The 20200-nt window shown below is 50.9% G+C and overlaps 8 protein-coding genes across 8 annotated transcripts; 4 read left to right on the top strand and 4 right to left on the bottom strand.

The window, feature by feature from the left end:
• The first annotated feature begins 39 nt into the window (after window positions 1-39).
• BDR25DRAFT_16979 (SAICAR synthase-like protein) lies at window positions 40-4411 on the top strand. Its single transcript, XM_033684121.1, has 2 exons — window positions 40-2288; window positions 2420-4411. Exons 1-2 carry the CDS (start codon window positions 289-291, stop codon window positions 4383-4385), a joined length of 3966 nt encoding a protein of 1321 aa, XP_033548827.1. The 5' UTR covers window positions 40-288; the 3' UTR covers window positions 4386-4411.
• A 467-nt stretch (window positions 4412-4878) lies between these two features.
• Window positions 4879-7216, bottom strand: BDR25DRAFT_333447 (eukaryotic translation initiation factor 2-alpha kinase 2; the record flags this gene model as incomplete). Its single annotated transcript, XM_033692839.1, has 2 exons — window positions 5141-7216; window positions 4879-5081 (listed from the first exon to the last, which is right to left on the bottom strand). Exons 1-2 carry the CDS (start codon window positions 6975-6977, stop codon window positions 4879-4881), a joined length of 2040 nt encoding a protein of 679 aa, XP_033548826.1. The 5' UTR covers window positions 6978-7216.
• Window positions 7217-7501: 285 nt separating this feature from the next.
• Window positions 7502-8821, top strand: BDR25DRAFT_313201 (uncharacterized protein; the record flags this gene model as incomplete). The annotated part of the gene is made up of 3 exons (XM_033691364.1): window positions 7502-7664; window positions 7729-7864; window positions 7924-8821. 3 exons carry the CDS (start codon window positions 7502-7504, stop codon window positions 8819-8821), a joined length of 1197 nt encoding a protein of 398 aa, XP_033548825.1.
• A 432-nt stretch (window positions 8822-9253) lies between these two features.
• On the bottom strand, window positions 9254-11630 carry BDR25DRAFT_259261 (uncharacterized protein). The gene is made up of 5 exons (XM_033686580.1): window positions 11160-11630; window positions 11039-11067; window positions 10636-10858; window positions 9583-10545; window positions 9254-9492 (listed from the first exon to the last, which is right to left on the bottom strand). Exons 1-5 carry the CDS (start codon window positions 11438-11440, stop codon window positions 9303-9305), a joined length of 1686 nt encoding a protein of 561 aa, XP_033548824.1. The 5' UTR covers window positions 11441-11630; the 3' UTR covers window positions 9254-9302.
• BDR25DRAFT_353742 (uncharacterized protein) lies at window positions 11483-13253 on the bottom strand (the record flags this gene model as incomplete). Its single annotated transcript, XM_033695208.1, has 10 exons — window positions 11483-11549; window positions 11577-11676; window positions 11731-11854; window positions 11882-12084; window positions 12119-12204; window positions 12258-12407; window positions 12450-12753; window positions 12798-12844; window positions 12873-13026; window positions 13052-13253. The coding sequence occupies 10 exons, from the start codon at window positions 13251-13253 to the stop codon at window positions 11483-11485; spliced, it is 1437 nt and encodes a 478-aa protein (XP_033548823.1).
• Window positions 13254-13508: 255 nt separating this feature from the next.
• Window positions 13509-14858, top strand: BDR25DRAFT_221589 (uncharacterized protein; the record flags this gene model as incomplete). The annotated part of the gene is made up of 2 exons (XM_033685036.1): window positions 13509-13615; window positions 13706-14858. The coding sequence occupies 2 exons, from the start codon at window positions 13509-13511 to the stop codon at window positions 14856-14858; spliced, it is 1260 nt and encodes a 419-aa protein (XP_033548822.1).
• A 622-nt stretch (window positions 14859-15480) lies between these two features.
• Window positions 15481-16832, top strand: BDR25DRAFT_259260 (NAD(P)-binding protein). The gene is made up of 3 exons (XM_033686579.1): window positions 15481-15657; window positions 15731-15762; window positions 15861-16832. Exons 1-3 carry the CDS (start codon window positions 15533-15535, stop codon window positions 16643-16645), a joined length of 942 nt encoding a protein of 313 aa, XP_033548821.1. The 5' UTR covers window positions 15481-15532; the 3' UTR covers window positions 16646-16832.
• Window positions 16833-17904: 1072 nt separating this feature from the next.
• BDR25DRAFT_324503 (uncharacterized protein) lies at window positions 17905-20200 on the bottom strand (the record flags this gene model as incomplete). The annotated part of the gene is made up of 2 exons (XM_033692164.1): window positions 17905-19952; window positions 20143-20200. The coding sequence occupies 2 exons, from the start codon at window positions 20198-20200 to the stop codon at window positions 17905-17907; spliced, it is 2106 nt and encodes a 701-aa protein (XP_033548820.1).

The raw sequence follows: 20200 nt of genomic DNA, 5'->3' as shown, positions 1-20200 counted from the left end.
TCGTCATTACGCCACATCTCACACCCGTCGCCCTGTCTACCCAACACATCGCCCTATCCTCGCAACGTGGACTGCCCATAGGCCCCAAACCGCCGCTGCCCTGCCCCTGGAGCTATCGCGCTGCCGTGCCAGAGCCGTTAAGCTTTGTCGGCGCCCGTTGTGCCCTGCCGCTCCTTTTCCTGGTCCTCCCGCCCCAGTTCTCAGTCCCTCATCCGGGAAGTATCTGCCAAACAGACCGCCACGCACCTCCATCCACCCCTCCGCGACGGCCTAACCAATGTCGATTCCATGTCACCCGCCTCGAACGCCCCGGAAAATACCTCACACCCTGCGGTGAGGTCAAATAATGCGTTGCACAACCCGGACCATGCACCCTCCCACCGTCTTCAAGACTCTACAGAGGTGACACCAAAGAGCCTCGCTGCGACGGGCCGCTCTAAGACCGCCCCGATTGCGCTCGACCGCCTGTGGACGCCGTCGGTTGATCAGCCTCAACTCTCGGAACGCGACAGCATCTTCGCGACGACGTACCTAGGCTCTGACAGTCCCTCGTCCTCTCCACGCTTCACGTCCCGCTTGGAAGGCACCATCTACAATGCCCCCGACCATGGCCTATCAGACATGGCAGTGTCAGCGGTTCCCTGTAGGACACTGACGGAGGCCCCTCTCCTTCGCCAGCGCAACCCTCCGTGCCATACATCCCTCCAAGACCACCAGAGCCTCCTCGCAACCCAATTCAATCCAAGCAGGCACGGCGGTGCCGACATGGACTCCGCCAGTGTCCACCACGGTCCACCCCCTTTCATGAGTCCGGTTGACTCGCCTCTCCATCGTCCTTCTACACCTCAACGGCCCGACTCGCACTCCAGCAGCAGATCGTTACATGGCACGTTGGTGGAAAGCGAGGAGCGATTGCGCTACAGGTCGTGGAGGGAAGGAAAGGCTACACTTAACGACGGCAGTGGCGTCCTCCAAAATCTCGGCCGTGATCGTTCACACGTTGACAAGAAGATCGAGGCAACCCTCCCCAAGGCCGAGCAGCTAGTGGCCGCCAGAAGTCGGAAGGCAAGTCACTATCTTCGGGTGTTCAAGGAGAACGACGTGGCAGAAGAACAGAAGCGAAGAGATGGCCGCACCAAAGAACGACGCGGGACTGAGAAGGGCACGCAGCCGTCTAAAGAGGAGGGTCTCTTGAAGCTGGGTGCAATCTCCCCTGGGCCCAGTGAGGCCGGCCCTAATTATGGCTATCTGCAAACACCAGAATCCAATAAGTACGCATTCTCGCGCTCCTCCTCCGCAGCCATCTCCCCCCACAAAGGCCCCATTGAGTCTTACTTTGAGCCCGCGCCGAATCGCGGTAGCGATGCCCAGAAAGTTACTGAACCAAACGTCGAGGAGACTATGCGGGCGATTATGGAGAGGGGCAACAAGCATGAATTTCCGTTGCGGCTACTAGACGAGATCAAAAGCTACCACAACCTCACCCCTGGTGCTGACCGAGGATCCTCATTTTCTAAGAGTCTACCTACCGCAGCTTTCGAACGACTCCGTGGACAGACTTGTAAATCACGGCCAGCCTCGCAAGTTCGCGAGCCTGCTGATTACTTCGATGCCCGAGGAGACGAAACAGCAGAGCGTTCACCGGTTTCTGAAGAAGACGAGTCTGAAAAGGAGCAAATCTCGTCTGCCCTATATTTTCCTCATCGCCAATTTGCGTCCCCAGAGCAGATTCCCCCAGAAGAAGAGATACGAAAAACAGAGGTTGAGAGTGTTCGGAAACGGAAGTCAATCCATGTAGGCAAGCTACCTAAAGGCTGGGCCGAGGAAAAGGTAGTGAAGACTCCTCACGAGGTAGAAATTTCTCTACAGTCTCAAGATACGAACCAATGTCTCCATGGTGATATTCCGGCTTCAGCCACTGTGCCCGAAGAAGACAAGCAGACGTTTACTTCACCATCCGAGACAGTCACTTCGGCCGAATCTGGCTATGAGTCTTTGGCAGAATCATCGCACTCTCTTCGTGGATATGAGTCCAGTGCAACTGATGATCTAGGTACAACGCCGACAGCGACGTCGCATAGAAAGGAAACCAAGCCACCGCCCGTCCCTCAACCCCCTGCCCCTCTCGGTGCAGTCGAACTCAAACCCTACGATCACCAGGTTGGCGGCCACACAACTGTTTACCGCTTTTCTAGGAGGGCCGTCTGCAAGCAGCTCAACAACCGAGAGAATGAGTTTTACGAGACAGTGGAGCGGCACCATCCAGAGTTGCTAGAATTCTTGCCAAGGTACGCCGCAATTTCTGCAACTGTTCGGTAGCTTTGAAGCTGAAATCTCAGCAAAGATGCCATCGCCCGCCCCGAGTCCCATCCCATGTGAGTATATGTGTTTGCTAACGTTACGCTGTCGATTTTCGTAGGTATATCGGTGTTCTCAATGTCACGTATCGCAAAGCGCCAAAACGAAAGAAGACCAACAAAGACAAGCCAAAGACGGATGTTGGCAATTCTGAATCAGCGTCCAACGCTGATCCCATGTCTTCAAGGCAGGTCTCAGGGCCGCCAAACCAATCCAGTATGCCCGAAGAACTCCCCAGGATGGTTAGTCACTCTCAACACAACATGCCTGTGCCCCAGGTCATCTTTGAGAACAACCGGCACATTATACCCGATAATCTCTTCCGGGTGCCGCCTCGCTCTGCTACTCCCGACCCGTGGATGACAAATTCGTCATTACCATCACAATACCATCGAAGAAATCAAAGTGACATTGGCTTCACCTCGGAGAAAAGCCCGACGCGACCACCAATGCATCAGCATACCAGTTGGGGTGTAACGACGATCAACACTAAGTTGCAAGAAGAGGTGCTGCGCATGGTCTTTGCTCCCCCTCCTATTCATCATCGTCATCGTCATGGACACCATCATCATAGTATTTCCTCGAAGATGAGAACAGACTCACAAGGCATTGTGGGATCGGCACCGTCAATAAGGAGAAATAGCACGGATGTCTCTGAGCTGCATGTGCCGTTCACGGAGGAATCCACTCGAAAGCAAGTGCTCAAGGCCGAAGCTCAGCGCCAGCTATCTGTGGGTAGTGCTCGGCACGCTGGTGGCCGGGCAATATCCGACTCGTCCAGTTACGTAAGCAACGACGAATATCGGCCGTCATCTTCCCCTTCTACACTTCCACGGCGCCGTCATTCGGGTGGTGGACTCACACGTAGACCTTGTAGTGTAGAATCTAGTCGAAGAAGCAATCTAGAGTTTTACGAAGAGGCATATGGGGGAGACGGCGAGGAGGAGGTGTTTGCAATGGATGAAGAGACTAAGACCCCATCTCAGGCGAATGGCTCTATCAACGGCCAATCTTCGAGAGGTGACAGAAGTGTTGGGCAACGTCCCTCAGGAGCTGGTTCTGTTGATAGCATGCTACCAGCGCCCGTGGTTCCGAAGCCGAAGTCGGTCCCCCTCGCCTCTCAAGAGCCAGTCAATCCCGAACAAGCCCAGCAGCAACCTGACGAACGTGTCCAACACTTCCTTCTTCTTGAGGATCTTACGGCAGGTATGTCCAAACCATGCGTTCTCGACCTCAAAATGGGAACGCGGCAGTACGGTGTTGAAGCGGACGAGAAGAAGCAACGTTCACAACGCCGCAAGTGCCAGATGACAACGAGCCGCGAACTTGGTGTCAGGGTCTGTGGAATGCAGATCTGGAATGTTAAGACGCAGAGCTACGTGTTTGAAGACAAGTACTTCGGTCGCGATCTGAAAGCTGGAAAGGAGTTTCAGGATGCATTGAAACGATTCTTCTTTGATGGAAATGGATACAAGGCCGCCGTTCGACATATTCCTATCATTCTCGAGAAGATCAGTATACTGGAAGGTATGATTAGAAGGCTGCCTGGATACCGCTTCTACGCTAGCAGCCTCCTCATGCTGTATGATCGCGGCGATGGGTTTGAGAAGGACAAAGAGACTCCGACACTACTAAATGGCATTTCAAACTCGAATCGAGAAGACATATTAGGTGTCCCATCTTCTGGTCCTCCATCGAACGCTACATCCAACCCTAATAGACCTTCCGAGATCAAGCTCAAAATTGTAGACTTTGCAAATTGCGTTACAGCTGAAGATCCTCTTCCCGAAGTCGTGCCTTGCCCACCAAGAGACCCAGATGGCGTTGACCGGGGTTACCTCCGTGGCTTGAGGTCACTGAGGCTCTATTTCCAGCGCATCTGGAAAGATATTAACGAGAAAGAGTGGGTTGAGCGTGGAGAGGGTGAGGGAATGGCCATGGATACACGTGGGCCCGGGCTCGGTGAGGTCGGGAAAGGATGGGAAGATGCACCGGGAGGCGACGAGGGGGGTTACGTCAGTATTTAAATAAGTGCTGCCTCCCTTCAAGCCACCCAACTCAATTAAAAGTGACCGGGTTCACAGCGTTGTGCATATGAATGGAAAGGCGTTTGATGAGAATATCAGGTTTTCGATGGGAGGTTTTTTTTTCTGCGTACATGGAAGCGCGGTGTTTTGGAGTCTTTCTGGCAAGACAAATTTTGTTCGACCTTGGAGCAATTCGAAATTGCGATAGGTTTTTGGTAACCATTTGCAGTCGAGGTTGGAGTTTAGCTTCTGGAACATGGAGGTAAGGTATTGATCAATACAGATTAGGGGCTCCTTTGTACGTATATGCAAAGGTTTGGTGGCACGACTAGAATGGAAGATTGCGTACTCCAATGTTTTCTTCCGCGTGTGGGGGTTGTGTGGGCATTCTCTGTGCACTATTATCACAATTCTATATCATGATGACACCTTTGCGAAATATTGAAGCAGTTGGCAGCTTCAGCTTTCAATTCTTAAATGGGGTATCATAACGTCAGAAACCAACTTGCTGCTGCCTCAGCCCCTCCATTGCATTCCATAACTCTGTTTTCACTTTTTCACAACTCCACCTGCCGTTATCGTCCGTGCACACCATCCCCTGAATGATCTCCGGTACACCACCCCCCACCACGTCAGCAAAGCCAGAGGGAAGCTCACCTCGCCGAAGCCGCATGATAGCATCGATTCTTTCCATCCCTACATTTACCCGGTCAGCCAAGAATATCATGGAAAGTGTCACTAAAAAGGGAACATACTGGTACCACATCTCCACAGCATCTCAAACCCAATGATTCCCAACGCGAAAACATCTAGTTTCTCGTTCACCCTTACGACGCTCTCTGGCCGATAAAGCTCCGTCCCAACTGGCTTTTTGGCAGTATCGGATGTTAGACAGCCGTCTCCTAGAGCGGCGACGAGACCAAAGTCTCCGATGCGGGGATTTATGTGAAGAGAGGTGCGTGTGGGGCAGTCGTGGCAGCTAGCGAGGTCCACGGAGCCGGACGGTGCGATGTTAGAGGCGCTGAGGGAGAGGAATATGTTAGCGGGTTTAAGGTCGCGGTGTACGACGCCTTCTGCGTGGAGGTATTCGACACCGGCGAGGACTTTGGTGAGGAGGTCGAGGCTAACGTGCGGGTGGAAACAATGGCGTATTTGGACGGATGTGGGATTGCTTAGGGCAGCTAAAGAGTTCTGTTCGACGGACAGAAACTCGCCCAGGTTTGTATCGTAGAGACTCATTTGGACGTTGAGAGTTAAGATCGGTCCTGACGCGCGTGTAGATATGAGATGGCCAGGAATGTCGCTGTGCGACAACATACTTGGCGAGAAGTCGGAAGAAGTGTCCTGTGGGACTGGCTGGTAACTTCTTGGAATGACTTCCACGTCTTCGTCGATTTCCTCTCCAAAACCATGAATTGTGCTCATCTGAGAACGGGAGGAAGACATCGTTTCAATCGTTGCGTTACTAATGCAGCGTGAACGGCGTTGTTCTGTCATCCGCGCGTCGTTTGAAGATGCACTCTGAGGCCCGTAGCTTGTATCGTCTTGACCACCGCCTCTATCACTAGTTTCAAAAACAACGTCCAGGCCCTCTTTAAGGCCTTCGTCACTAAGTGAGTCTTCAAAGCACAGGTTGTTGAAGTTAGACGGTAGTTTGTCGACACCGCGGACACTGTCGGGTCTGGTAAAACCGTTCTCCAGGAGTCTATCGATCCGAACGAAAGCTGTAGGGGGCGCCGACACGTCCATTTGCCCTGATATAAATTCTAGCCAGGCATTGTGATATCGAACGACGTTGCTGTGATCAAAGCGCGCAAGCGCCCTAACCTCATTGAGCATACTTTCCATCTCTTTTGGTCCATGCTCCTTTATTTTCTGTAGACGCGCTGGGCTGACCATGATTCGTTTAATCGCATAGAAAGAGTCATCGAGCTTGTGTTTGACCTTGTACACTTTTCCATATCCGCCCCTTCCGATGGTAGCAATTTCGACGAACTCGCGAGCATAACGATCGCTGTGGATACCAGGATAACCTTGAAGGGGAAGCTCAAGGAGAGGGGGGATGCTACTAAGAACATTTTCGAGACCAGAGATATTGCGAGCGGCACCAGGGTGCGACATGAGTGCGTTGGTTTCACCGACTGCTTGCGCTGCAAGTTGGGGAAGGTGGCTGCGCGTCAGGGCATCTATACCCTCTTGCGCTGCAGCACGGTGTGCGCGCATCTCGTCACTAGCATACTTCTTGTCGACTTCATATTGTCCCGAAAGTTGTTGACAAAGCGCTCGATACGTCGTCTGTGCAAGTTCTTGGACTTCTGGGGCACTCCGATCTTTGCCCAGATGTTCGGCGGCTTCCCGAAGCGCTTTGTCCTCGAGCAGCGAATGAAGAATAAGATCACGAAACTGGCTATTATTCCGTGAGATGGCAGGGCGGCTTCCCGGCACCTGGCGTTCGGATTGAGCAGAGTCAATAGTTTTGATCCTCGACAAAAGGTTCAAGTCCTCCGGTGGTGCGTTTGTGTCCTCGTTGGCGCCCTCTGATGAGCTATCGCTAGAGGAACTATCGCCTGGTCTGCGAAACAACGAAGGCATTACAAGGAAGCAAGGAACCCGTCAAGAAAAAATAGGACCTTCATTCTATGCTTCAATGAAGGTTGCGGCCGGGAGTTTGGGTTCGGATTAAACGAACTCAGAGACGACAAGTCGAATCCACAATGAAATAGGCACCCAAAGTGTATCTAAGAGACACGAATCGCAGAACATAACCGAAAGGAATAGAAATCTGAAACGTGGCCTCTATGTATCGCGAAGCATGGCAGCTTGGTGTCGTGATGCTGCCTCAAGTGAAGGGCGGAGTTGCTGGCGGTCCAATTTGACAGGGATCATCAAAGGAAAGCTTTGTTCGGAAATTGGCACCTGCTTCCATGTCATCCCGTGACATGGCCATTCCACCTCACAGCTCCTTTGACGCGCTTACCGTCTTGCTTGCATGGCAGAAGCGGCGCGCAAGTTGGCGATGCAAAGCATCTAATCTCACAATATGCAACCACTTTGCTTTGATTTTGACGGACAAATATTTATTTTTGTTTTGGACAACGTCTCAGCTACCCTACACCATGCCGAGAAAGCTGCCCTGGCTGAGCAAGGCGGCTTCGAGACCTACGAAAAGAGAACCAATCGACGACAACAACGATGACGACGACGACGACGATGATGATGATGAGAGACTATTTTCAGGGACTGTTTCTGCGCCTCCGCGAAAAGGGAAATCACAGGCGAGTACGTGCGAAAGACGTGGGCATGCTCCAAAGCTATCACTTCGCTAATCACTTATCAACTATAGAACACCTAGATTCTGACGATGGGTTTTCAGAGATTCCTTTTGCGGTGCGAACAAAGAAGACACGATTACTGTCAGATCATGCACCCTCTTCCTCTCCCCAGCCTGCTGTCTCAGAGCTGCCCCCACTTAAACGAGAGTAAGTCACTTTTCTGGTGCCTCTTTGAATCCGGCTTAGAAGCCTAGATTCATGCGCAGCGGTATCGACGAATCTCACCTTCACGATGACGAATGGATGATGGTTGAAGACGAGCTCCTCCAAACCGCCAAACTATTCACTCGACACCTACATTTAGCCGAATATGAACGACTGAAGAACAAACTGCAAACGAGAAAGAAAACTCCCCGCCCAGTGGTTGCAAATGCAAGGCCTTCATTAGAGGGTCAGCTGAAGGCAAAAGCTCATGCACCAAGTAAGGCCCAGAGAAAGGCGCTGAAAGACGACTTCATGTCTTCAAAGAAACATAGACATGAAGATATCTTAGATACGTTGATACTAGCCCCCGCAAAACCAAGCCGTGTTGGACCGGCCGTTCTTAGCAGATCGGCGACGCATCCTCCAGTCTTACCTCTGTCGTTCATAGACTCTCAACCTCCACATGGCTTCTCTAGTTCTGACCTTTCCGAAGATGACGACCTGGATGTACCAAGACGTTCGAAGCCACCCTCCAAAAAAGCATCTGCTAGCCCATCACAGAGTAAATTTGTGTCCAAGCCAGGATCCTTTACAAAGCCTCCGCTACCCTCCAATCCTCGGCCAGCAACATCGAGGGTCAACTTGCTCGACGACTTCTCCCTAACAAAGAGATCGCCATCGCCCGCAAAGGTCTTCGATACTTCGAGTGGCATGGCCACCCAGTCCACGAATGTCTCCGAGCCTCCGGTAGCCTACCAGTCTCACCCCAGAACGCGATCAACAGCTTCCCGTCCTACATTCGACCTCCTGAATTCCCTCGACTTTCCGGGTAGCGTGCCAGTGCTCAAAGAGCAAGCAGAACGCCTCGCCAAACGAAAGGCTGAAAAGGGGGGGAAGGACCTGGAACAAGAGAAAAGGAAGTCTGTTAAGTTGGATGATATACCAACGTTTCTCTTCTAGTTGCTCTCCCCCATTATGTGTCCTTATCATTCTTGACCATAGTCTGAATCAACTTTTCTCGCGACATGCATTGGCGTCGGGTGGTGGGAATCGATATAAGGTCTTTCAGACCTCTTGTGCATAAACCCTTTTGCAGTGGGTTTAAGAAAAATATAAAATGAGGACATGAAGTTTAAAGATGAAATAGATATGTCTAGCATGGTTTCCCAAGGTTCGCCTATGTTGAATTCTAAGTCAACAAGCTTTCCGAACGCGGTTTCATATTCCTGGTGGCATCTACAAGCGGTTCGAGAAGGTTATTCGTACCCGTTCGAATACGGACGATCCGCGACTATTGATTCCTTAATAGGCACATCCATCTGCAGGGGTATGCACCCGAAATGAAAGACTTGATTTCCAATTCCTCAATTCAAAGAGCTGATATGTACATCCCCCAAATCACTCCAATTCCTATGTTACCTTACAGTCCATACTTTCACCCCTAGCTAAACAGTTTGTTGAACCACTTATCAAAAGCATTCTTATCCGGCGTGGGCACGAAATTCCTTGTATATTCCTCAATCTCCTCCAGGTCCTGATACAGGTCAATCTCCTCAGGTTTCATGAATTTGGTCCTCTTAATGAACTTCCATCCAAGGAAAAGAACCGGGAAGACAAAGATCATCATGTAACTACTTTGTATCAGCAAGGTCCTTTTCATCTCAAAGTTCCCCCAACGATCGATAGGTATATTTCAGAATGGGGGATTTGGTTAGACTCACGAGAACAAAAACGTAGGAACATCCCATTGGCCCTTCAAGAACACCGTATAACCTCCCACAAACGTCATCACGAAAGTGCCAACCAGGCCATACCATGCCGCGTACGGCTGCCAGAAGCCCTTATACGGCAGCGTGTTTCGATCGAGCCCCTGCGCCTGACACGCCTTATAGAACCGGATGAAGGTGAAGCACATCACACTGAAATTGATCAATTGGCTGGCCGTGACAAGATTGACAAACCATTGGAGCACGACAGCTGAGTTTTCGCTTAATTGGAGGAAGGATAGCAGGGCGATGGCAAGCACGATAGCGACACAGTAGATTGGAACTCCGTTCCGTGTACACCTGGTTAAGAATCGCGGCGCCTTGCCTTCGAGTGCTAGACCGTAGAGAGAGCGGGACGCGCAGTAGACGTACGAGTTTCCAGCCGAGAAAGCGGAGGCCAAGACCATGGCGTTGACAATATGAGGGAGCCCCTGGATACGGAGCCTGTTCATGGCAACAACATACGGGCTCGCTGCAGCTCCGGGCTTGCTTTCTTTGAAGGCAGCGGTCAATTCGGGGTCGTTGTATGGCACATTGATTCCCACACACAAACTTCCGAGGACAAAGAAGGCTGTCAGACGGTAGAATACAGCGTTGTAGGCGCGGGGCATCACTTGTCGAGGGTTCTCGGCTTCACCCGCAGCCATGGAAACATAATCTGGTCCAGCGATTGTAAAGGAAGCTTGAATAAGGCATTGAAGAAAGCCCAAAAAGCGGCCTAGGTCACCGGTGTAGTAGAGTTCAGCGAAGGAACCAGGATTTTTCCAGAACCGGAAGCCGAAGCGATCTCGAAGAGGGTTACCGCCAAGCATGGTGATGAAGGTAAAAATGATGAGACCGATAATAAGCAAGACTTTTCCAAGAGCAGCCCAGAATTCGGCTTCGCCGTACCACTTCACTGCCAGGAGGTTGATTACTCTTCATCAGGGTTAGTGCCATAGCTACAAGTGAGTCTGGGGAGTAGAATTCAGGAGTGCCTTGAGCGATATTCAAAAGCAGCTGACTTACCCATATAAAAAGATAACAATGGCGATAATTCCACCAGCGGGGACGATATCACTCCAGAAATGGATAATGACGTTGCAAGCCACAATTTCAAAGGGGACCAGCATGGCCTCGAAGATGAAGAAATTCCATCCTGCAGCGACTCCAAATGCATCATCAACGTAGCGGCCAGCGAAACGAATGAAAGGCGATGAGATTGGGAGGTAAGTGACCATTTCGGCCATACCTAGGTCTTGATTTAGCAGGGATTTGACGCATTGGGTTTTATAAAAGGCTTGAAGCGTTTTTGGGTTGGTCTAGACTGCTCTTGGAATGACTCTGCGAGCACTTGATATTGCTTTGGCTGAAGGTCCTAATATGTCGCAATGGGGTAGGGCAGTAGAGCTCAAGAAAAGGATATCCCTACATAACGTAACAGCTAGAATGAACGAGCACCTGTTTGCACCAAATCGTAAGACTCTTGTTCTTATATGTTTTCCATTCTCTTTACCGGGTTTCGACCGAATGCTGCCTCTGAAGAGACTTACCAGATTGTGAAAGCCATGAACAGACTCGCTGGTCCGCCATTCAGCAGTCCATGTCCGATTTGGACGTAAAGGGCGGTACCAATTGTACCACCAATGCCGATCAGCTGTATATGGCGTGGTTTAAGCTTCCGCCGAGTGGAATCGTGAACGGTCTTGACAGAGGTAGCGAGCGACCCGCGACGACCTTCAACATCATAGCTGTAAGCGGGCTGTTCTTGGTCCAAGGGTGGCTTCTTTTCGTCGAAGGCTTGGGGAGCATAGTCAACACCGGTGGAGGCCATTGTGAAAAGAAACTAAGGGACCTGGAGTTGGAGTCCAAGAATCTAGCAAATGGCTTTGAGAAGAAGGCAGAAGAAGTCAACGACGAATTCCATATGCCGGCGGGGGGTTCTTCAGGTATATTAGCTTTAAGCTTACGGGCGATCTCGAGCAAGGGCTCTCAATCTGTATAGGAAGAGACAGCAAGATAACGAGCTGCTGTGAAGTGTGAGAAAGCGTTGCAGCAGCGCGCGGGTGGCTTATGATATGTCTTAGGGCAATCCAGCGTAATGGTTGAGAAGCCTAGCGGGACCTGACCCAGGATGCTGTGGAGCAAAGTGAAGGTGTTCGGGAGCCCAGGCCCTTAGCCTTCGCACTCGTCCCGTACTTCTGGATGTTGGAGTCCTGCAAAGCCAATTGTGCATGGGCAACATCACCTCGACGCGCTTCCGTGATCGCCTCACATGCGTGCAGCTGCTTTCCCCGGCTTCAGTCTGCCACAAACTGCTGGCTTTGGAGAGAAGGATGCACGTCCGGTGCAAGTGACTCGGAAGAGATGCAGGGAGCGGAGAAAGACTAGCGTTGCAAGGACCGTCGATGCTTGCCTGATTGGCGGCACCCGCAGCAGACGGCTCCACCATGAGTTTCTCCAATTTCGCCCATCTATCTCGTATGTTCGTTCATGTTGCCGGCGCATACACTTGCTGTTTGCAAAGTATTCCCCGCAGCGCCTCCCAGACTGCCTTGTGTGTCTTTGGTTACATAGCGACGTCGCTCCGAAAGCAGACTGCGTGTCGGTCACCCCGACCGATCGTGCCCAAGCTAGGCTGTCCCAGCCACGCCAACTTGATTCCTCTTGGCCCACGACTTCTCCCAATAACACTCGTGAAGGAGGCTTTCAAGGACATGGGGCAATGCTTGGCGAGTCTGGGCTGACAGGCGGCTTCATTCTTCGACTGTCCTCCTACAGTACGCCACAGCTTGTCTGAACTTTGCCTGGCTCAGTCATGGTCTTTTAATTGGCCATCTCACCCAATACAAGCCCTCCACTCTCTGTCTGCCAAGGCTGCACCGGTCAAGATTTGTGAGTATGAGGCGTCATTCTGGATGCTCTTGGTGACTGCCTTTGCTGCCCCGTGGGGAGTCTGCATGTCGATATCGTATTTGCCATGTGGCGCTTGATCGCCTTCGGATAGCGTGCTCCTGTGCAGTACTGTCGTCGCCCGGACCATGGCTATCGCCAGCCCTCCGGCGGTCTGCGCGTGAGACTCGGCTCTGGAAAACTTTACCGTAAGAGCCTCAGACTTCCGTCGGAAGAGGACGACGTGACGAACCGCTCATCCCACGTTGCACCAGCATGGTGTTAAGCTTCTTAATCACCAGAAGCCGAGAGCTCAGCCCACAACTTGATCAAAGCTTCCGAGATACTGAGGTCGTCGTTCGCCTCAATAATACACATTCGCCTTCTCGAATCTCGACTGGATCAGTTGACTACTTACGAAATAGTCGGTCGATCGAGCGTAAGGAGTGACTTGAGGTTGGCTATTATCCAACTTATCGAAGGAGTCAATGTCTTTCCCCTTTCCAAAACGAAGCATCGAGGATCCCTCTGCAGGGAGCCGCAACGGGCGCACGAGGATGGGAATTCCACAATCTCAAGAGGTTTATCTCCGAAGCGAGTGAACGCGAGTACGAACCCATTGGAAAGGCTTGGGACCTGAGAAAGGATCCATTCAAGAGACCATGGTTCCGCTGACCTGGTTGAGGTATTGAGCTCTTCCAAACATCTAGGAGTGAAATATGAGAGCTAGGTTTCGAAACACGATTGTGCAGCATCCGGGAGGCGTTAGAATGTGCTGCACTACAGTACACGACAACAGAAATGTACCAGCAGCTCCCTAGCTTCAGAATGTGCTCGAGGGTCGCTATCTCGTAAGGTGGCTTTTTGGCACCATTCAGATTAGGATGAGCAAGGAAAGTTTAGGCGAGACGGAGGAGTCACAGCTCCTGTTTTACTTTGATGCATCCCACCTCGACTTTCCACCACCCACAAACCCCGCCATACCATTCGGTATCACTCGGCAGGCAATGATGGCTGACGAAGACGAGGATATTTCTCGCCTGCGTACTGCCGCAAGTGCCGACGAAGGCGATCTCAGCGACGAGACACAGGACTTTCGCTTCTTCGACAAGCTCACGTGCGTCCTCCCTCACCCAAGGCACCTTCCCTCCCAGGCTCCCACAATCAACAATACCTACTAAGGCAGGTACCACTGACACAGTTCCAGTGCGTACGACTCCAAAGATCTCACTCTCCCCAAGCGCGGCGACAAGGACTTCGAGCCGCATGCCACGTCTCTCCAGCTCTCTAACCTCGAGGCCTCCCGCCAGGCCATGCACGGCGTCCTATCATGGCAGCGCATTCACACCCCGAAGAAACACCTACTGGGCCTCTATGACCCAGGGCACAACATGGCATCCGTAGAGAGAGCCAAAGGTGAGAATTTCCAGACAATAGGTCAGACCAAGGGAATCACCACTTGGCTGTTGCCGGAGGAAGCCCTCTTCCTGATCGAGAAGGGCAGCCTAGACTGTCGGTGGCCCGTGACGAAGCCCACTGAGGATGAGGACTCCACGTCGAAGCCTCAAGAGGGAACCCCCATGAGCCTGCAGGGCGCTTATGCTGCTTTCATTGGATTCGAAGGTGGCGTAGGAGGAAAGCTGACGCTCGAGATGTACACAGTGTATGCTTCTCTGAAAAGAACTGGATATGTCGTGTTCCGCACAGGGAGCTGGGATGACAACCGCCCAGGCTTACAACCTTCCGAGCACACGGCTCTTGAGCATACTAGCACTAACAGTAGTCCCCAACGGTCAAGCTTCTTCGTTGAGATATGGCGAAGGTTGGGAAGACATGACACAGAAGACCTTTCAAAGCGACTACAATGTGGCCCCATGGTCAAATTGGGGCTGTACAGGAGCTATACTGACATCTACCGCCTCCTCGAAATCATTCATACCCATGATCACAAAGCTCCACCCATGTTCACCCTCGAGCCAGACTCATTAAACCCATTCCGAGTTACTTTCGACGTGTACAAGCCAGCCGGGAAATTCAAGAAAACAGCTCGCGGCGAGCCAGACTATCGTGTTGCTGTCATAAACGCGCGCGAGACGTCAGTGCCTACAGCTGCCCAATTAAATGATCTCCTTGCAACTACTCCGTATAATGCTTTTAAATCGGATGGCAACTTATATGCGAAGCTGAGGCATGGCTCTAGGAACGTCATCCTTGCTATAGTCGACAATGGCATTCCAAGCTATATCAGGATTGCAGACGTTGCTTTCTCGGAAGAAAAGTTGTATGAGCGGGTAGGTAGAGCACCACGAGGAAAAGGGCGATCCCGAGGGCGTGGAAGAGGCCGAGGTCGTGGCCGATGAAGAAGATAGTGATTGAATTTACGAGTTGCCTAGCAACGAAGCAACAACCCAGGGTCAAATGGGTCCTCCACTGTGTCGCATGTCCCGAAAACGACCAACACCACCGGCCCGATTCTAAAAAATACACTACGAACCCAACAGATAGAGTGAGTTCCCTCACATCCTGAACTTGGGTTTTGGCTGATTGTTCTAGACCCTCTTCTCGTAAGCATGGACTACAACATGTCTTCCAAGACTACTAGGGATGCCAGTAGCTGTTTGCGGATAATACCACGGTTTCGTTCTACTGAGAGGGGCCTTACCTATCGAGATGTTTGCCTAGTTTAGATACCCAGAGCATATGTTTTCCCAGCTCAGCCTCAAAATGAATGCAAGCAAAATCTGTCAGAGTGCTATGGAGTGGTAACAAGTGAGCCCCGTCTTCGCGCCTAACTCAGAGCGTCATCCTGAAGCAGTTTTCAATCGTAGAGATGCTCAAAATAATATTTTCTATGATCTTTCCCTGCTTTGTCGTCTGCATCGACAAGGAGAGCTTGCTTTCCCTTTTCGGCCATCCACGAAAGTACCTCGGCATTTCTTCAACTTCTGGAACCTCCGTCATCAGCTCCGCACTTTAAAGCTCCCGCATTCCCACAACTCACTCAGATTTCTCACTTCACCTACCTTTCTTGAAGATGCCGCCCGGTCCAAAATTAAAACAACAATTTCTTAGCAAAGAGCTCTCGGAGCCATTGTCAGATCCTGGCTCGTTTGAGAACATACCCAAGGTTCGAACCAATGCGGGGGATTCGGTGGGACAGTGAGTATGAAATCTCTCGATTCAGGCGACAAAATTGGGATATGGTTAAGTTGCTGATGTCGTTGGGTGATAGAAGGCTAAAAGGAAAGGTCGCTATCATCACGGGTTCGTACAACTTATCTTGCCTTTAACTTCTTCACACTCGCGAAGCGCTCATCGTAAGATGCGATGCTCATGGTCTCACACGGCTCACACATCTTCAGGCGCAAACTCCCCAATAGGTATCGGCCGAGCTACTGCCCATCAATTTGCCCGCAATGGCGCCAAAGCTATTTTCCTTTGCGATTTCGCCGACTCCCATCTCCCCACGCATAAGCGCGAACTCCATTCCCTATACCCGGACGTTGACATACATACCCGCCAGTTTGACGCAGGAGAAGAAGAGTCAGTCGATGATGTCGTCCAAGAAGCTCTAGACAAATACGGTCGTCTGGACGTATTCTTCGCCAACGCCGGTATCAGTTCCGCAAAAGTATTTTGGGAAAGTAGTAGTGAGGAGTTTATGAAGATTCTCAAGACAAATACGTTGAGTGTCTTCTTAGCAGCGAAATATGCATCGAGGGCCATGCTGAAAACGAGCTCTGGAAAACCGTATCCTGGTGGAAGTATCATTGGCACCGCCTCCGTTGCAGGACTTCGGTCAAATGCAGGGCCTACGGATTACAGTGCGTCTAAGGCTGCTGTTATCTCGCTCATGCAGACTTGTGCGTATCAGCTCACAGGCACCGGCATCAGATGTAATGCCGTGTGTCCTGGCTTGATTGAAACAGGAATGACGAAGGTCACCTACGAAGCTGCGCGGTCAAGGGGCACAGAAAGGAAGATCGGACAGCTGAACCCGTTGAGGCGAGGAGGCCAACCGGATGAGATTGCTAGAGTTGTATTGTTCCTAGCGAGCGATGAAAGTAGTTATGTCAATGGGCAGGCTTGGGCAGTGGATGGTGGATTGAGCGCTGGATTACCTTTTGTGCCGGGGAAGTTGGCGTAGGAAGAAGGGATTCACCCATCACAATAATCCGGAACCCCTCTTGACGGGAAGGACAGCTTTACTGGGTTGTGATATTCATTTTAGGAAACAGGTAAATATTACAGCATACTAATGTCTCCTCTCGAGCATTGACATCATGCTCTAGCAAATTTGGCTGAAAATAAGAAGGGTTTTGGAAGGATCCTGGTTTCTGTCCTAAATCAAATGCTTTATCGTATTCTTCTGAGTGTCAATGTTAGAACATTAGACCGCTCCTGAAGAAAATGTCAATTATCCATTTCACTTCTACTTCTGTTTAGACCTTGCCGTTTGTACCGCTGGGTAACCTCTGTGGTTGCTGCTAGGAAAAATCAAGTTTACCGCACCAGGTGTCCCGTGATTGGCGCGGGCGTGACCGGTCGGATAGAATGATATTTGATGGCAAGGTGGATAAAGTAGTAACATTGGTGCAGCTACCATCACTGGTACGTCGAACGAAGTCTGAGGTACCGCTCATTCGAGTATACATAGGTCACACTGATTTAAGAGATTTTTCCACACGTATTTCACTACAAGAAGTCCTCTCAGTTGTGACAGCATGAAATGTTAGTTCCATGGAGAATAGCTGTGAACCCGCTTCCTGATCAACGCCTTGGCAAGGCAAAGGGAACTCAACCAGTGAGGAGGAAAACTTTTAAGGCCAGTAAATAGGTATGATGGTTCTAACATAACAATTCTTGTTCCTGACCTGGGCTTGCGCAAGAAGACTGGCCTCGGCGGAAAGCAATGTGATAAAGGTATCTGAGCCGGACTTCACTGTTGAGTGGTGATGTAATCTTAATCCTATCGTAACCGAGTCATATCTGATACATTCATTGTACATCATTACGTCATCCGTAATTCTTCGTTCAAAAATATCATGGATGCCAGAGAAATGCATACGATCAGCTCCATATATGTAGGCAGTGTATAGGACAGCCTCGTATGCAAAAGGTATGTTGCCCTGCAGGAGTAAAAAGGGTGTTGTGGAGTGTTGTACATAGAATGGCGCACCCAAGAACAAGTTGTCTTGGCATTAAAGGAGTCGGGCCTAGGGGGTTCCGCATTCGCCTCCAATCTAGAGTGTTTATAGATCGCAGTAATGGCAGACCGACCTTTCCTTCACTCGATGAATGATGAGATTGGTATATCATACCAGCATTGGCGTAGCTGTTAACACAAGGCCCATCTTGGGTATATTCGAAGTGACCAATTGCGACCTACAACTCATATTGATTTCATCACATCTGTTTCCTTTTTGCGTTTTTCGGGTGGCTGGTCCCTTCCAACCGACTAGGATCCGATAGCTGGTTAGACCCATGTGTGACGTTTCCCCCAAGCTCATGTTCAAGCCAGGAGGCCCAAGCCTCCTCGGGTTCCTCTATAGGTGAGGCAACCTCTTTTAGAGTGCTGTCACACATATCTCTTGAAGTTTGGGATTGAGACTGAGACGGACCCACATCATCCATATATGCAGAGATCGCAATGAGTACGTTGTCCGCTGTCTGAGGGGGGGCTGCAATATCCTGCTCTTCCTGCGCTTTATGCGCCATTGCCATAGCTGATTCAAGGATCCTTTTGCGATCGAACCCTCGACGGGCGATTTCAGTTAAGACCTGGTTAAACGCGGCAGAATTGCGTGTGACGGAACATAGACTCAGCATGGTGGAGTAGGCGACTGCCAAGTGACTCATATTTGCTGTCGTCTTGATGCTGTTGATTTCCTCCCAAATATAGAGGCCGTTGTCCCAGTCGCAGCGGAGCACACAATCTGTGAGGAAATGGTTGAGGCCCATAACATCGAGCCCCCAGCCGTCTTGCTTCATCTCGTAGTATATCTCGAGGGACCGCTCCAAACCTCCAAATCTAAGTGCGCCGAGCATGAGGGTATTAAAAACTAAAGGCGTAGGGAAAACCTTTTGATAGATTTTCCGGTCGTCTATCTTGACAAGGCGACCGCCGCCAGCTTCATTGATGGTGATGCCAGGATCTGCTAACATCAAGGCCCCGCCGAAGCCTCGCATTTTAGCCACGAACTTGCTAAACTCCGTCGGGCTATTAGACTGGATGTAATGATCCAGTATCATGGAGACTGTGATCTCATTTGGGCGGATTTTACAATCATAAAAGGCCTGTATAACTATATCGACCATATCGGGCATTTTCCAACGTTGAAGGCCAGCAAGAAGAATATTAAATGTCTGGACGTCGGGAGCGGCGGAGGAAACAAGAAAATTGTGGCACAATTTAGCAATAGTTTTTGGAATCTGCCAGCCATGCGGGTCTGTTTCAAAGAGGAGTTGTTTTATGGCTGTGTTCATTTGCTGGCAAATGTAGTAAAAGTCTCCATCAGCGTCTTGATGGAACTCGGGTGTTGCAGAATATTTTAAGAATGACTTGGCTTCCAGAATCTTCTCGGCGGAAAGCTCGCCAGGCATATTGTGCAATCCCCGCATGTGTTGCAACATTTCTCTCTCAATAGAATGGTGTTCAATCTCGTCAAGCTTGGCGACTTCAAGAATAGATTGTGGTAGGGTTTGGAGAACATGGTGCGGTAGTTGATGTGCTTGAGTAGCCGCAAGTAATCGATGAATCAGTATGCCAACAGCAAGTTCTTGAATTGCCACCTTCTTCCAAGTGTGCCTTCTCCTCAGAGCCTTCTCTCGGACGTGATCATAAGACCACAACGACTGTGGAGGCAGATGGTGGCGGACTAAGTCCGGACCTGTGCTGACAGGCCAATCAATAGCTTGCGTCCCTGGCATCCTTGAGTCGAACGAAAGGAGCTTCCATAGGTCTTCCGCGATTCCCTGGAAGTCAATCTGAGATTGACGCTGCAGCAGGACAGGGTCATCAATAAGCTCCGTGCCAGCGATTCGGTAGATGAAAGGCCAATCCACGCCTTCTGGCCATACTTCCTCGGGCCTGATATAGCCCGGTACCCCTATGCTCATATCTTCAACCACTTCTTGTTCTGTGGAGATCATGGCATCGACAGTCGGATCAAGTGTTTCAAATCGAGGCGTGGGATGGGATGGCTTCGCCATCTCTTCCCGCAACAAAGCAAATGCCAAGTCCCATTGTTCGCTCCTATCTCTCTTTGCCTTTGCATCGATTGCAAGACCAGCGGCGAATATCGCAGTATAGACAAAAGTCGACGTTGGGGTCCCAAAAGCCCACGCACCACGAAGACTGGCTACACCGGGCTGCCGTACAAGGGCTGTGGAGTTGGAGATGCAGGAAATGTATCTAAAGGTACCCGGGTTGCGCGCTGCCCGGGACCAGAGGGCTTGCATTGCTATCGGGGCATGCTTCGTGGTGGTTCGAATGTGTGCGTAGATGGAGTCCTGGGGTAGCAGATTCGCAGCGATAGGCGATAAGGACAGACGTTAGTGGAAAGAGGAACTTGTTGAGCTTTCCAATTCCGAGGTTGGAAGGCACGATGGGCAGATGGCCTGATGCTTGAAAATTCGGCTGACTCAGACACGCGATCACGTGAATGCGGGACATGTATCGAGGGCCCCGCATCTTGGCCAT

The sequence above is a fragment of the Lindgomyces ingoldianus genome (genome assembly GCF_010093535.1).
Source record: "Lindgomyces ingoldianus strain ATCC 200398 unplaced genomic scaffold BDR25scaffold_12, whole genome shotgun sequence".
NCBI classification, from domain to species: domain Eukaryota; kingdom Fungi; phylum Ascomycota; class Dothideomycetes; order Pleosporales; family Lindgomycetaceae; genus Lindgomyces; species Lindgomyces ingoldianus.
The sequence above is the reverse complement of the archived record's forward strand: the minus strand, read 5'-3'. Positions and strand labels throughout refer to the sequence as shown.